Raw genomic sequence first — 15,403 nt, 5'->3', positions numbered from 1 at the left:
ATGTGCTTGGTGTGTGAGCAGGTTCACTGTCTCCTGCAGGGCTAGAATGGCAGAAGTTTCTGGAAGCTTATCTTGTTCCCCATTGGTGTGCACTTTTTTATTTAGTTATTTTTTTCCCCAACATTTTATTTACTGGGTTGAAATGTTCAGGCTTCAGGCCAGTAGGGGAGGTGTCTGGGGGTAAAAACCAGATGTAGCTAAAGTATGTGGGTAGATGCAATACCCAATGTTGGGGAGAGATCACGGCCTTGACAAAGGTAGCTGGGAGAATTCTCAGTGAAATGCACTGTGGTCTTTTCAGGAGGAAGGGAGAGAGCCACCTCAGCTCCTCTGCCAGACCAGAAGGAAAGCTACTCAACTCCCAGACACACTCTTCACCCAGTGTTTCACCTATTCAGATTAGACAGGCACCTCTTTTCATCTGCAGGAATTTTGATATTCCAAGTAGAAAGGAACTATGATTCTACCTTTCATGCAAGCCTGAACTTGGAGGATGCTCCTTCTGTGGAAAAGCAGTCACCCTGAAATGTTCCAGAAAGGGTGTCTACAGGTACACTCATGCTAAGCTCCCATGGGAGAAGCCTCAACTGTGTCTGCAGTGGCGAGCAAGGGGGATCTCCAAGATCTTTCATGAGCACCCGGGCTGCCTGACTGTTGGGGGAGAGCTGCAGACTTTTCTTGCTGAGCTCAGCACTGCACCAGTGCCTCTGGTGAAAGAAACTTCCCACATGTGGAAAGTTTGGTACTCAAGACCTGCCATCTGGATTCTTCTGTCCCACAGGATGCCTCCTTAATGTTGTGCACTCCCTCTTCCCCTAGCCGTAGGAGTCCCTGAAGGCCAGACTACTGTGAATGCTGCTCTTCTGGGTCTAGCTGCCCAGTGGGGCTGCCACGCTTCAGGATGGTAGTGGGGACTGTCTGCAAAGGATCCAGGCACATGACCTGTCCTCAAGTCTCCCAGCAGCAGGTATTAGCACCAGCTCTGATGGTGGTGACAGGCAAGTGATATAGATTCTGTGAGATTCCTTGGTTATAAATAGGCTTACTGTGTTGGCTTTCTCAAATGCCAGCTGTAGTAGTAATGAACGGGTCATGTGAACAGACTCAGGATCTCTCGGTTAGCCAGGGTGATGCAGGCAATGTTGGTAGCTGAGGTCATGCACAAGTTTTCTCCTTCTTGGGTGCTGTGTTATTCTGCCTGCAGATGCTGTTGTGGGCTGTGTTAGTTGGTCTCCAGCCAGGGGGTAGCATTTGCAAAGAGCAACAGCTGTGGTGGTAGTGGTGGGATTTATGCTTGTCTTATGTTAGTTACCCAGGGGAGGTACTCTGATGTCTCAAGTGTTACCCAGGAAAGGTACCCTACTGTCTCAGGCAATGAGTGGGGTCATAGAACTCCCAAAAGTTTCTGTCCTTTGTGTTAAGCCATTAGGGTGGGTAGAGGAGCAAAGCCAGGTGGTGGCTGGGTCAGGTTAAGTCTGCACTCTAGCTCTCCACATGTGGGTGCAAGAAGCAGCCCCGGGGAAATCAGAAGGCAGTTCTCTGCTGCTGGGGTAATGTTCCAAGGAGAAGTGTCGCTGCCTCTGCTTCCCAGAAGAATCTGCTAGGGCAGTGGGGAGTAGCAGGCAGCAGTAAGCCCCATCCAGCTCCCACATACTTGGCAAGGCAGGTTTCACACCTACAGTGTTCCACTAGCAGCAGCTAGCTAGGTTCTGAGCAGTCTGCACTCAGAAGGCTTATGCCCTATGCCATAAGCCTTCCCTGTTGAGATAGAAACTGTGGCTTTCAGGCCATGCCCCTCCCAGTCTGCCCATGAAGCAGAAATATTGCATAATTATTAAAACCCTGATGAACATTCCATTTAGTGAGCATGTATGGAAGCAGAAATATCGTTCCAATATTAGTGTTTTGCTATTCAGTAGTAAATATTTAATATGCAAACAGAAATATGTGAAAAGCAATTGTCTTACATTAAATAAGTGTATCTTTATGTAGATTTTTTTCATATGTGGTGTGACAAGTAGTTTCTTCTTTAATTCGGAAAGAGGAATGTGGGGGAACAGGGTCTTGCTGTGTCACCCAGGCTGGAGTGCAGTGGTGCAATATCGGCTCACTGCATCCTCCTCCTCCTGGATTCAAGCAATTCTCCTGCCTCAGCCTCCCGTGTAGGTGGATTATAGGCACCTGCCACCATGCCTGGCTAATTTTTGTGTTTTTAGTAGAGATGAGGTTTCACCATGTTGGTCAGGCTGGTCTTGAACTCCTGACTTCAAGCAATCCTCCCGCCTCAGCCTCCCAAAGCACTGGGATTACAGGCATGGGCCACCCGTCCCACCCCTACTACATTCTTGACATTCTAACTGTTTGAGTATTTCCATGATAGAACCTCCAAAAGTATAAAAAAATTCTAATTTGGGATTGCTATAATTGCCACAGAATTTCCTCCTATTCAAGCTCAAACTACTTTTCTTTACCATTTATTGATTTGTCTCAGTTCTAACCTCTGGACCAATAATGAGTAATTAACTGGTTCTTGCTCCCACATGCCAGATCTTAAAGCACCTGGAGAGACTTAGTGGACACCTCCAGGTATCCTTAGGTCAGCAGGAATTGTATTTTAAGAAGAATTGCAGGTTATACTGACATCAAGAGGTTGACAGATGGCATTTCAAAAAGCAATCTTTTAAGTCTTCATGAGTATTAACCAACCTACGGGACTTTTACCCAGGATAAGAAGGTACATAAGAAGTACTTCCTGAAGTGCAGCTCAGATTTTCCATACAAGAGAAGCCATATTGTTCTTAGTTGTTGAATTCAACATAGATGTGCATACAGACACAAATGTACATTATATATATAATATATATACATACACACATATGCATTATATATATGTGTGTATATATATAACTTTTCTGGGCTTTTTAAGGTGATTATGATTAGTTCTTTTTTTAAGTAATTAAAATTTTTCATCATATTTTTATATTCCATTTTCTAATGAGGAATAGAAGGTGGTAGTTACAAGGAACAGTAGTGCCCCTATTAGGAGAGGTTAGATGCATTTTTTTCCCTTTGTACAGCTCCACACAGACACTCTTGCTTTTCTCCATGGTAGGTTTCCTGGCATTTATGAAGCGAAGCCTAGTTTATTTTTTATTTTTTTTTTGAGACAGAGTCTTGCTCTAGCACCCATGCTGGAGTGCAGCGGCGTGATCTCAGCTCACTGCAACCTCTGCCTCCTGAGTTCAAGCGATTCTCCTGCCTCAGCCTCCTGAGTAGCTGGGATTACAGGCGCATGCCACCATGCCCGGCTAAGTTTTTATATTTTTAGTAGAGACGGGGTTTCACTGTGTTGGTCAGGCTGGTCTCGAACTCCTGACCTCAGGAAATCTACCTGCCTCGGCCTCCCAAAGTGCTGAGTTTACAAGCGTGAGCCACCAGGCCCAGCCGTGAAGCCTAGTTTTTAAGAACACAAATGAGCTGGATTCAAATCATGACTCAACCATCTGCCCTGGGCTAATAGTTACTTAATTTCAGAAAGATTGATGCTTCCCTTCCTCTGTAAAATAAGGATAATAATTGTCTGTACTTCACAAGAATCTTGTCAGGATTAATGGAAGGAATGTGTGTAAAGCCCTTAGCATAGTGTATGGTATATGGCAAGCATTCAATGTTAGCTATTATTTTCATTATTAAACTTAACTGGCAAGAAAAGATTGTCATTCTATAGAATTCCATGTCAGAAATAATTTATCTGGGCAACATGTTCTACTGAAAATCTAGTGCCTGGCATTAAACAGCACACTTGATAAAGCCTTCAATTGTATATAATACTGTTATTTCCTTTGCACAATAGTATGTCCTAACAAACTTGAATTATAATGGGCTTATTTATTTTCTCTAAAAATCTCCTTAAGTCACATTGTGCATCCTCACATTGAATGGTCTCTTTAATCCTTCACACCCTGAAAAACTGCCTGTCTTAGCTCACAAAAGTAACACGGCAAAAAGTACCATATGTAATCCAGTTGGAGTCAGGGAATATTACCACAGCAAGTGTTAGAATTATAACAATTTGATTTCTTATGCCCACAGACTTGTTAGATTCTGGGCAAATTGTCAGGAAATTTTTGTTACTTTAACATGCTGTAGCATACTTTTTGAAAATAGAAACAAAATCAAAAACAAAAGAAAGAAAATCTGTAGAATTATACACTAAAATGTGAATGTTATTTTACATAAATTGTACTTTAATAAATATGACTAAAAAAAGAAACAAAATACATAGGAAAGCATCCCCACAGATCGGGTTAATCACTTACCTAGTTACATCTATCAACTTCTGAATTAACTAGTAATTGTTAAGTGGTATAGCAGGAGAGACTAAAAATTATGAAAATGAGTGAAAGGATTCACTGATGGCAAAATACACAATAATAGTCATCTGTAAATTCTGGCCTAAAGATCAGATGATGGCCTAGCCGCACAACAGCAGCAGATTATAAACCTTTGTGAAAGTATTTATCTCTACTCCTAGACTTATTCTTTCCAAATTTATGTTCAATTATAGCATTGCAGCAGAGTAATCAATAGTCTGGTGGCTTACCATAGCTTATGTGAGAATGAGGTTTTATGCTTAACCCTAAATAAAAATAGAATTGCAGGCATTACATTATGGTTTTGTCTAGGGGACTTCGTGTGTTTTGACTGTATCATCTTTCTTCAATCATCTGTATATTCGTATGCCTTTCTGCTGACTACTAATTCAATTCAAAGTCAATGGATAGTGCAGCCTGGTTCATCATAAGGATGTTGTATTGGCTACAAATAAGTCTCAGTCAGATCATTGGTTCTACATCTGAATTAAAATTTTAGGAACAGATTAAATCCTGAATCAAAGTCTGCATATGGCTACTATTTTAATGGGAGATATCACACAGAGATAGGTCAGAAGTTTCTAATTCAAAGCTTCTGATTAATTGCTTCTTACTTTGAAATGACAGAATTTACTTTTCGATTTCCAGTGAAGAATTTCTACTTTGTTATGGCTAAGCTACAACGAATATTTGGAAGTCCAGAATGGTCAAAGGGACCAAGCTGAGTCTCTTCAGGCCATGGATATTCACCACTGCTTTTATAATAATCACTACCATATATTATTGAGCATCTATGTTCTGAACACTGGCACACAATTAAGTGTAAGAAACCTGCTAAAGTTATAACTGTAGAAAGTGAGAGGGTAAGGTCAAATTTTTCTCCAAAATTGACTCCAAAGCTATGCCATTTCCACTAAGCAACATAATCTCCTTGATACAGAAGATACCACCTGTATGGTCTGGATATATTCTCTGAAATAAATAAATACAACAATAAATTAAAATAAAAGTTGTTTAGATTAAAATGTTTTTAGTTTATGTACTTATGAATTTATCTATTTACTGATTAATTAGCTGACTGGTTGGAATACAGTAACAAATTTCATTTGTCTCTACCTTTCCCTAAGCCAGAAACTAAGATAAGACAAAAACACCTGGTATGTATAGAGACAAAGTTAAAAACAAAAAAAGCAAGCATTCTGGGGTCACCACACCATGGTAAAGCCATACAAAGCCTACATATCTCTAATTTTGTTGCAATTTTCCCCTTTTTTCCCAAGATGTGGTTAAGATACAACTGGGTAAAGAGGTATTTTTTATTAGAATTTGCTCCAGCATGACAATGTTTAATGTTGTGACACTACCTTGATCTTAAAATATGTAATATATTTCTATTTGGACAACGTTAATGAGTCCATGACTATTAATGTCATATAGTTGTTCGATGATTATAAAACTTCATTTCTGTTAAGATTAATGTCTATTTTGAGTTATAAACTTACAGTGATAACTGAGTTTTTCAACCCACTTTTTTTTTTTTTTTTAGTAGACATAATAGGAGGCCAAATAATTTGGGCCAAATAATCAGAGGACCTTGAAGTCTGAAGACTTGGGTTCAGACTAAGCCATTACTAGCACAGTGACCTTGGGAAAGCTATAGAATCTTTTCTTAGCCATAATTTCTCCATTCATACGAAATAAGAACAATAATAGTATTACATAGATGTAAGGATTAAAGATAATACATATGAAAAATACCTTGTTTGCTTTAAAGTACTGTACAAATGTTGATTATAATTTTTAGTAAAAAAGGCTTAATATATTCAAAAGGTGATAATGTTGTTGATTTATGAACTGTAAGAACTAAAAATTATTTTGAAAATCAGTTTTTCCAGAAACTTTAATGGTAAACTATATATTTTCTGATGTTTCATGGAATGTATATTTCTTAAGTTCTATTAAATTTATTTGTAAAACATTTCACAGCTTGGCTACTTTTCATTTTCTCACTGTTTGAATGTCCCATAATTTTAATTGTGATTATTTTTTGTAATTCCCAAATTAATTTTTCTCATTTAATTAACGAACACTAGGGAAAAAACAAATATAACTAACTTGGAATTCCACCTCTACTCACTTAAATAGTCTGAACTTTAGTTTTCTCACCAGAAAAAGGCATATGCTGGGGTGTTGTATTACATAAGAGAAAAATAAAATACTGTTTGAAAAACTGTGGATAACTATTATCTCTATCTTCCTTGGCTACTGACTTTATTTGGGGACTAGAACATTAATAGTTCACACTTTGTGGAGTTGTAAAACTGGCCACAGTCATTTTGCGATAATGCCTAATTTCAGGAGGCTGTGCAACCTGTGTTTGAGTGTTTTTTTTTTTTTTTACCCTATGAGCTAGCATGGGGTAAAAGAAAGCAAATGTCAAAGACTGCATAAAATTTAGATTATAGGACCTTCCTTTCCATTTACTGTTTTTGAGAGATAACATTGCCTCTTTGAGGCAATTTTTTTCATAAAGTTTCCATGGTTATCATAGTTGTTTCTGATGATAGAAAATATTTCATGGTATTATGAAGAATTACAGAGAATATAAAAAAAAATCTTACTATTGTTTGGATCTTAAGATTTCACTGAATTCTCTATTGACCGTACCCCTGACCCCCTTACTTTCTTACAGACCTGAGAAAACTAATCAGGTTTAGAGTACAAAAACAACACTACCAAAATTTTGTGGAAAATTTCCAAACATTTCACAAAAGCCTTAGGGATTCCTAATTCATATCTCATGAAGTGTCTCTGGCGTTATATTTGCTTCAGAAAAATTTGTTTTCATACACCATGAAGGACTTGTGTTTCCACCACAACAAATGAGAATAAAGTTTTGAGACAAGTTGTGAAGCCTAGAAAATTGTGGAGATATGAATAACTTTTGTTTGTTCATAAAGAGATTTTCATCTTCACCTGGCAAGTGATATACTTGATTCCTCTGTCTCATAGCTGATATTTCATTCCTATAAAAGCCTAGTGCTGACTCAGGGGTTCTGGTAGCAAGTCCTAAAGGAAGGGAATATAAAACTATTGGCATGGAGTACCTTAGCCTAAGTGAACCAATAATTTTTATCTTTAATAAAGCTGAATTTCATAATAACTATTTGGAAAGATCTGCATTTTGTATCCTTACCTAAAATAAAGATAAATACTGCTCCAACAAAGGACTGTTTGGAGGGAGAAGAAAGGTTTTTGGAGACTAAAATAGGACTTTAGGCACATAGGAATGCCCAGAAGGAGCATTCAAACTAGGCTGTAAGACCAAGCTCTGACCCAATCCTGAGAACAACAGAGTTTGATACTCCTTTGTTAGTATTTTGTGACTAATCTCTATGATATTTTGATAAAGATATATATTTCTATCATCCTAGCCTTCACTTGAACTTGATAGCATAATAAATGTGTTGTAGATTGTGCACTGAGAATTATGAAGGTGAATGTCTACACAGGTAGCAGCAGTGTCAGGACCTAATGCTAGTATAGAAAAAGATATTAATCCAAGTAAAGAATTAGAAAAAAGGCATACATTCAATAGGACATTAGAAAAACAAACAACGTTTAGAAAGAAACAGCCCCACAGTTGAAAGCTTGGTAAGTTTTCAATTCTTCGTCCAAATAAAAAGGATCTGTTTTCTTTAAGAGGTTGTAGTCCTGTACCAGGTAAGTGAAGCTAGGGCTGATTGTTAGCACCTACTCACCCTCTTGGGAGGTCAAGTTGTACAGTACAAGTTGGTGAGTAAAAAAAGGTTGTACAGCCTTTAAAAAAGTATGAACAATTTATATAATTAAAGTTTAATGTTTATTTCTGCATTTGAAGTATGTTTATTTTGTTCATTAGTTTATCCTCAGTGAATAGCATAATGTCTAACTGTAGAAACTGGAAATTATTTGATGTATAGTTGAGTGAATGAATAGATATATAAAGTGTTATATTATCTTGGAAACTGAGAACATTGGCATTCCATTTGACTCAACGGATTCTTCAAGCTCCCAATCCCTGCTCTTTTCTCCTGTATTATCCTCAAGAAAATGTTTAAGTCTGAACCCTCACTCTATTTTATCTGTAGTTCACTGTGGTATAAGGAAGTTTGAGACCCACATAGAAAATCAGAGTTATAATCTTTCACCATATACAAAAATGAATGCAAGATGGGTTAAATATTTCAATGTAACACCTCAAACTATAAGAATCCTAGAAGAAAACCTAGGAAACACCATTGTGAACACTGGCCTTGAAAAAGAATTTATGACTTAAATCCTCAAAAACAATTGCAACAAAAACAAAAATTGATGAGTGGGACCTAATTAAAGAGCTTCTGCACAGCAAGAGAAACAATCAATAGGGTGGACAGACAAACTACAGAATGGGAGAAAATATTTGTAACCTACGCATCCAACTAAGTTATAATATCCAGAATCTACAAGGAAGTTAAACAATTCAACAAGCACAAAACAAATAACTCCATTAAGAGTAGGCAAAAGACATGAACAGACACTTCTCAAAAGAAGACACAAGCAGCCAACAAACATCAAAAAGTGCTCAACATCATTAATCATTAAAGAAATCCAAATCAAAACCACAATGAGATACCATCTTAAACCAGTCAGAATAGCTGTTATTAAAAAGTCAACAAACAACAGATGCTGGCGAAGCTGCAGAGGAAAGGGAACACTTATATATTGTTGATGGGAATGTAAATTAGTTCTGCCCCTGAGGAAAGCAGATTGGAGATTTCTCAAATAACTTAGAACTACTATTCAGCCTAGCAATCCCATTACTGGGCATATATCCGCACCCCCTCAACGCCCCCCCCCCACACACAAAAAGAAATAGTTCTACCAAAAAGACACATACACATATATGTTCATTGCAACACTATACACAATAGAAAAGACGTGGAATTAACCAGGTGCCCATCAACAGTGGATTGGATAAAGAAAATGTGGTTCATATACACCATGGAATGCTATGCAGCCATAAAAAAGAAAGTCATGTCTTTTTTTCTTTTTTGGCACAGTTTCACTCTTGTTGCCCAGGCTGGAGTGCAATGGCACTACCTCAGCCCACCACAACCTCCGCCTCTTGGGTTCAAGTGATTCTCCTGCCTCAGCCTCCCTAGTAGCTGGGATTGCAGGCATGCACCACCGCACCTGGCTAATTTTTTATTTTTAGTAGAGACTGGGTTTCTCCATGTTGGTTAGGCTGGTCTCAAACTCCCAACCTCAGATGATCCGCCCACCTCGGCCTCCCAAAGTGCTGAGATTACAGGCGTGAGCCACGGCACCCAGGCAAAAATCATGTCCTTTAAAGCAACATGGATGCAGCTGGATGGAAGTCATTACCCTAAGCAAATTAACGCAGGAACTGAAAACCAAATACTGCATGTTCTTATTTGTAAGTGAGAGCTAAACATTGGGTATTCATGGACATAAGGATGGCAACCATAGACACTGGGGGCTACTAGAGGGGAAAGGAAGGAAGGGGGACAAGAGTAGGGTTGGTAAACTAACTGTAGGGTACTATGCTCACTGCCGGGGTGATGGGATGATTTGTATCTCAAACCTTGGTTTCATGCAACATACCCATGTAACAAACCTGCACATGTAACCCCTGAATCTAAAATAAAAGTTGAAATTATATTAAAAGGAGAATATCAGAGTTATAAAATGATTACTGGTTTCTGGTTTGCCTAATTCCTGACCTCCTTTATTCAGAGACATTTGCATCAATCTTTTCATCTGTAGCAGATTTAAAGGGGTGAGAGCTGAGATTCCCAAACAGATACCTACAGGGGAGGTAACTACTGAAAAAATATTTTTAAAATGTTTCATAGGGCAGTGATTCTCAAGTGACCTGGAGACCAGAAGCCTTAGCATCAGCCAAGAGCTTGCTAGAAATACAAAATCTCAGGCCCCACCTCAGATCTACTGAATCAGAATGCAGCAATTCCTACAACAGCAAGAGATTACAGAATGTAGTTTTAGGTGTATGTGTGGCTATTGTATATGTATTGTATTGTATTTTGGAAATAATAATGGGCACACTGTCCTTTAAATGACCCTCTAATATAGCACAATCAATTATCATTCTCTTTCACGGAAAATGAATGAAATCAGTAAATATTGTGATTATTTCCAATATTCTTAAGTAGTAAACTCCATTCGCACTTTTCCCAGAAGGATGCATTTCACATAGTTTAACAAATATAACATTTAATGATTACAAAACTGTTATAAGGAAAAAAAATCTCTCATTCCTCAATTATTATTACTTATAATTTAAAGTTGCTACTAAAGAAGAGTGGGACCTGTCTAGTAGATCAGTATCAAGTAAGGTATTGAAGTGACAAATGAATCTTATCACAATCCATCATTTCTGCCTCAAGTAACATAATATAAAAATAGTCAAAATTTTCCTGCTTTGAAACAATCTACTTAATTGCATGCACAGTTTTCTGAGTCTGCTTTGAAATTAAAAATAAAGTGTGGGCCGGGCACGGTGGCTCACGCCTGTAATCCCAGCACTTTGGGAGGCCGAGGCGGGCAGATCACCAGGTCAGGAGATCGAGACTATCCTGGCTAACACAGTGAAACCCCGTCTCTACTAAAAATACAAAAAATCAGCTGGGTGTGTGACACGCTCCTGTAGTCCCAGCTACTTGGGAGGCTGAGGCAGGAGAATCCTTGAACCTCGGAGGGAGAGGTTGCAGTGAGCTGAGATTGTGCCACTGCACTCCAGCCTGGGTGACAGAGCAAGACTCCGTCTAAAAAAAAAAAAAAAAAAGTGTGGTCGTTGTGCGTTGTGGTGGTGTTCCTAAATCTGCTGTAACATTAACAAAAGAAGAAACATCATAGGCAAAGGGCTAAAAACAGCATATCTACCAAAAACTGACAGCAATTATAATAATTAATTATGAGTTATTGAAAGCCTTATCAATGAGACTGGGAACAAGAAAAAAAGTCTACTTATACCACATCTACTCAACATTGTATTGAAGGCCCTAGCCAATTTTTTCCTTTAGAAGGAGAAAATGGAGGTTTCATTTTCACAAGGGGCATACTTAGATACGTAGATAATCCAAAAGAATTTTACAAACTATAAGAATTAAGAAATAGATTTAGCAAGTTTCCTGGATGCAAGCTCAATATACAAAAACTAGCTGTATTTTCATATTCTAACCACAAATAATTAGAAAAAGACATAAAAATTACACAATAATAGGAAAAAAACAAACACAAAGGAATAAATTTAATGAAAGATATGCAAGACCTCTACAAAAAAACCCAAAAATATTACCGAAAGAAAGTAGACACACATAAACAGAGAGATACTAAACGAAAAATTCAATATTGTTGAATATGTTAATTCTGCCCAGTTGATCTATAGATCCAGTGACATCATAATAAAAATCTAAGCTTGTTTGTGTGTGAGCTGACAAATTCTTTATAAAAGTTATATGAAAATACAAAAAGGTAGAACAGCTATAATCTTTAAAAAACTTTTTAAAATTATTATTATTATCATGTTTAATGAGACGGGGTCTCACTATGTTGCCCAGGCTGGTCTTCAAACTCATGGCCTCAAGTGATCCTCCCTCCTTGGCCTCCCAAAGTGCTGGGATTACAGGCATGAGCCACTGTGCCTGGCCAGCTATAACAAAATTTGAAGTTAGGTATGTAAATTTGATAAAGGGTATTGAATTATATTTTACATCAAAGATTTATAAGCATGGGAAAATATGATCAAAGTAATATTTTAATAATATTAATTTTACAACATGACATGCAACATTAATTGTAAAAGGTGAAGAGAGAAAATACAGACATCTACTAGAATATTTGTATGATACCATAGGTATGAGGCAATAAATACCTAAATTGGGTTGGTGTCAATGAGAATGCAAAAGGCAGGGTAAACATATGAGACAATCTTTACAATAAGATCAGTAAAATAAGAATTAAAAATATATGACTAAAAGAAAAATTTACATAGGATATAACTAGATTATACATAGCCTAGATTCCTGAAGAATAAGAATAAAGAACTAACAACTTTTCAGGGATGGAATAAATGGAAGAAATGCTGCAATTCTAAATTAATTTCTACAAGTCCAAATTCATTGCTTTATAATGGCATTACTAAACTTTTATAAATTTGTATAAGGTTCAAATTAAAATAATGTAAATAAAAAAGAACTACAGTTTCTTGTCTGTAAGAACAGATCTATCATTCAGTAAAGACATACCTAATGATTTTGGTGTTTAAAAACTCACACAAAACTATATATACATTATAGAAAAATCAGAATTATCAAATATGTAAAAATTTAAAAAAACAGGCCAACCAGTCATATTCCCACCACCCAAAAATAACTGTTAACTTTTTTTTTTAACAGACAGTACCTTAAAGATTTATCCCTAGGAATCTTTATTCTCACATTTTAAATATATTTTAACGGGTGCACACTTTGTCTTGATGTTTTGCTTCATATCATATTCTATTATCATTTTTCCTTGTGAATAAATATACATGTTTCCAAACTGTGGTCTAAAGGAATGGTATCATTTGCTGCTGCATATATACTGTATATTTCCCACTAATTCAGCTCTAGCCTGAAGATGACAAGTTTCTCTATATTACCAATTTTTATTCGATACTTAGTAAGCATTATTAATGTATCTGCAAAATAACTTTCCTTTAAAATGTCTTTTAAAGTGTTGCACTTTTACCTCTGATCTTAATTTTATTTTGAGATAAAAATATTTTAAAAGACATTTGTTTGTATTTGATATTTGGAATCAAATTTGCTTACAGTAAATTTAATGAATGGAATTATACCTAATTACTAAAATTATAAATTTCACATTATAAAGATCATGAAAATAAAGCAACAGATTACTGCAGTGAATTACCAGAAGTCTGCAAAATACCACTCATGTTTACCTGAGGTAGGAGACTTGCAGCGCTCAAGTTCTAGGGGAACTGGACTGTCATTCAGTTCAGTTAAACCTGAAAATACAATGGAAAAAAAAAAAGAGATAAATTTTGCTAGCACTTTGTAGGTTATTCTTATTTCTTAATTCCTACAAGTTTAAAAGGCTTTTTTTCATGTGAAAACTACTTTACCATGTCCAAGTTACGTCAATTATTCTGAATTTTAAAAATATTTTTATTAATTTTTTTTATTTTTATAGAGACAGGGTCTCACTATGTTGCCCAGGCTGGTCTTGAACTCCTGGGCTGAAGAAATACTCCCACCTCAGCTTCCCAAAGTGTTGGGATTACAGGTGTGAGCCACCATACCTGGCCTATTCTGAAAATTTGTTTAAACAAGTGATACAGGAAAAAATAAGGAGAAGTAACTGATTGACATGCAAGAGTATTTAAACATGGATGGTACAAAGATATAAAATCCTTTTTTAACTATTTTTATAAGAAATAGCTACTTTAATAAATGACCCAATTTTATCTGAAAATAGATCATAAATAAGAAGAATTAGAAGGGGTTTTAACAATACCTAATCAAATATCCTCTCAGGAGATATGATTATTGGCTTTTAAAAAATCTTTAAAAACTACAAATTCTAAATTTTATATTTATTTATAAAAATGTAGTATTGTATATTACATACTGTGTTTTGTTCAATAGTATCAAATTCCTTATAATAAGCACTATATTTTTCTCTTTCCAATATTTCTTAATTTTTATTCTGCCACTTTTCTGACAAATGCAACAATAGACACAACAGATTAATAAACATTTTATAATTCTTTCTACTTGCCAATCTGTATTTATATGGTATTTGTAAAATATTCTTCATTATGGTTTTTCTATCTTTGTTAGAAAGTCTCACAGACTTTCTTTTGTGAAATAAATATTCATAATTTCTATTTTAATCTGTCTCCATGCTCAGAAACATTTGAGAGCTATTTTCAATGACCAAAATAATCTTTGTTCCTATTCTTTCCCATCACCCTCTTCTTTATACAATTTATAGCAATAAGCTTGTGGTAGGTCCAAAAAAAATCACAGAATTTTGGAACCAAAAGGTGCCTTGTGACAACCTAGCCCAACTCTTGTGTTTTATAAGTGAGAAACTATAACTTCAAAGAGTTTAAGCTATTTATTCAAAGTCAGAGAAGTAAGTCAATAACAGAGTTTGAAAAGCACACAGAACTCAGATTTTTTATTCTGCACTCGTATTTCAATTGCTTATAGAGCACTGAATACCAAATGCAAAGCTTACTGTTTGCTTTATTTTTTACTTCATTGAACATTATTTTCAAGACTTTCAATTTAATGTTCATCCAATTTTAAATTTCTGTTTGTAATCAAAGTACACATAATATTTACTGATATAAATATTACCATTAATCTGGAAATAGGCATTCATCAAACTAAACTATGTCAAACACGGTCTTAACCCTAGATATACAAATTAGGAAAAAGTTTGACTAAATAAGCAGTAAGTGTTAATCCACAGAGGTGCTATAAGAGTTTTCCAGGCACTCCTTGAAAGTGTACTGACTTGAACAGGCTTTGCTATCTGAGAGCAAATTAGAAACTGCAAGTTATAAAGAGGAGGAGGCTGCTAGAACTAGAAACGTTAAGAAAAGTAACGTGGAACAACAGTAAAAAAATGGGCAGAGAAAGGAACTGTAATGACTAGTGAGTGAGAGATCTGGGACCATTTAACAGGTGGGTGTTTTACAGATCTCTGAAAGGTTTTAAAGACATCACTGTAAGTTGAGTCAGTGAATCAAATTTATTGAATGCCTACTGTGCCAGACGTTCTTTGTAGTAATAGTAATAACAGCAACTAGTATCTATTATTTTGTACCTAATCCTCCGCTAAATACTTTATATAAATTACCGTTTTCCCACCTACCAATATAATTAGAGGGGTTATAATATTAACCCCATCATACAGATAAGAAAACAGGGGGAAGAAAGGCTATTACATCA

At 36.1% G+C, this 15,403-nt stretch overlaps 1 protein-coding gene across 4 annotated transcripts in view; it reads right to left on the bottom strand.

The window, feature by feature from the left end:
* Positions 1 to 15,403, bottom strand: part of STXBP5L (syntaxin binding protein 5L) — a 514,817-nt gene that overhangs the window by 95,123 nt on the left and 404,291 nt on the right. For all 4 annotated transcript variants that reach the window (XM_019024729.3, XM_019024728.3, XM_031009718.3 and 1 more), the window contains one exon: positions 13,381 to 13,446. In XM_019024729.3, coding sequence (XP_018880274.1) covers positions 13,381 to 13,446 — 66 coding nt within the window. The remainder of the gene's footprint in view (positions 1 to 13,380; positions 13,447 to 15,403) is intronic.

The sequence above is a fragment of the Gorilla gorilla genome, chromosome 2, assembly GCF_029281585.2.
Source record: "Gorilla gorilla gorilla isolate KB3781 chromosome 2, NHGRI_mGorGor1-v2.1_pri, whole genome shotgun sequence".
Taxonomy (NCBI): Eukaryota; Metazoa; Chordata; class Mammalia; order Primates; family Hominidae; genus Gorilla; species Gorilla gorilla.
This window is presented reverse-complemented; position numbering and strand designations above follow the sequence as displayed.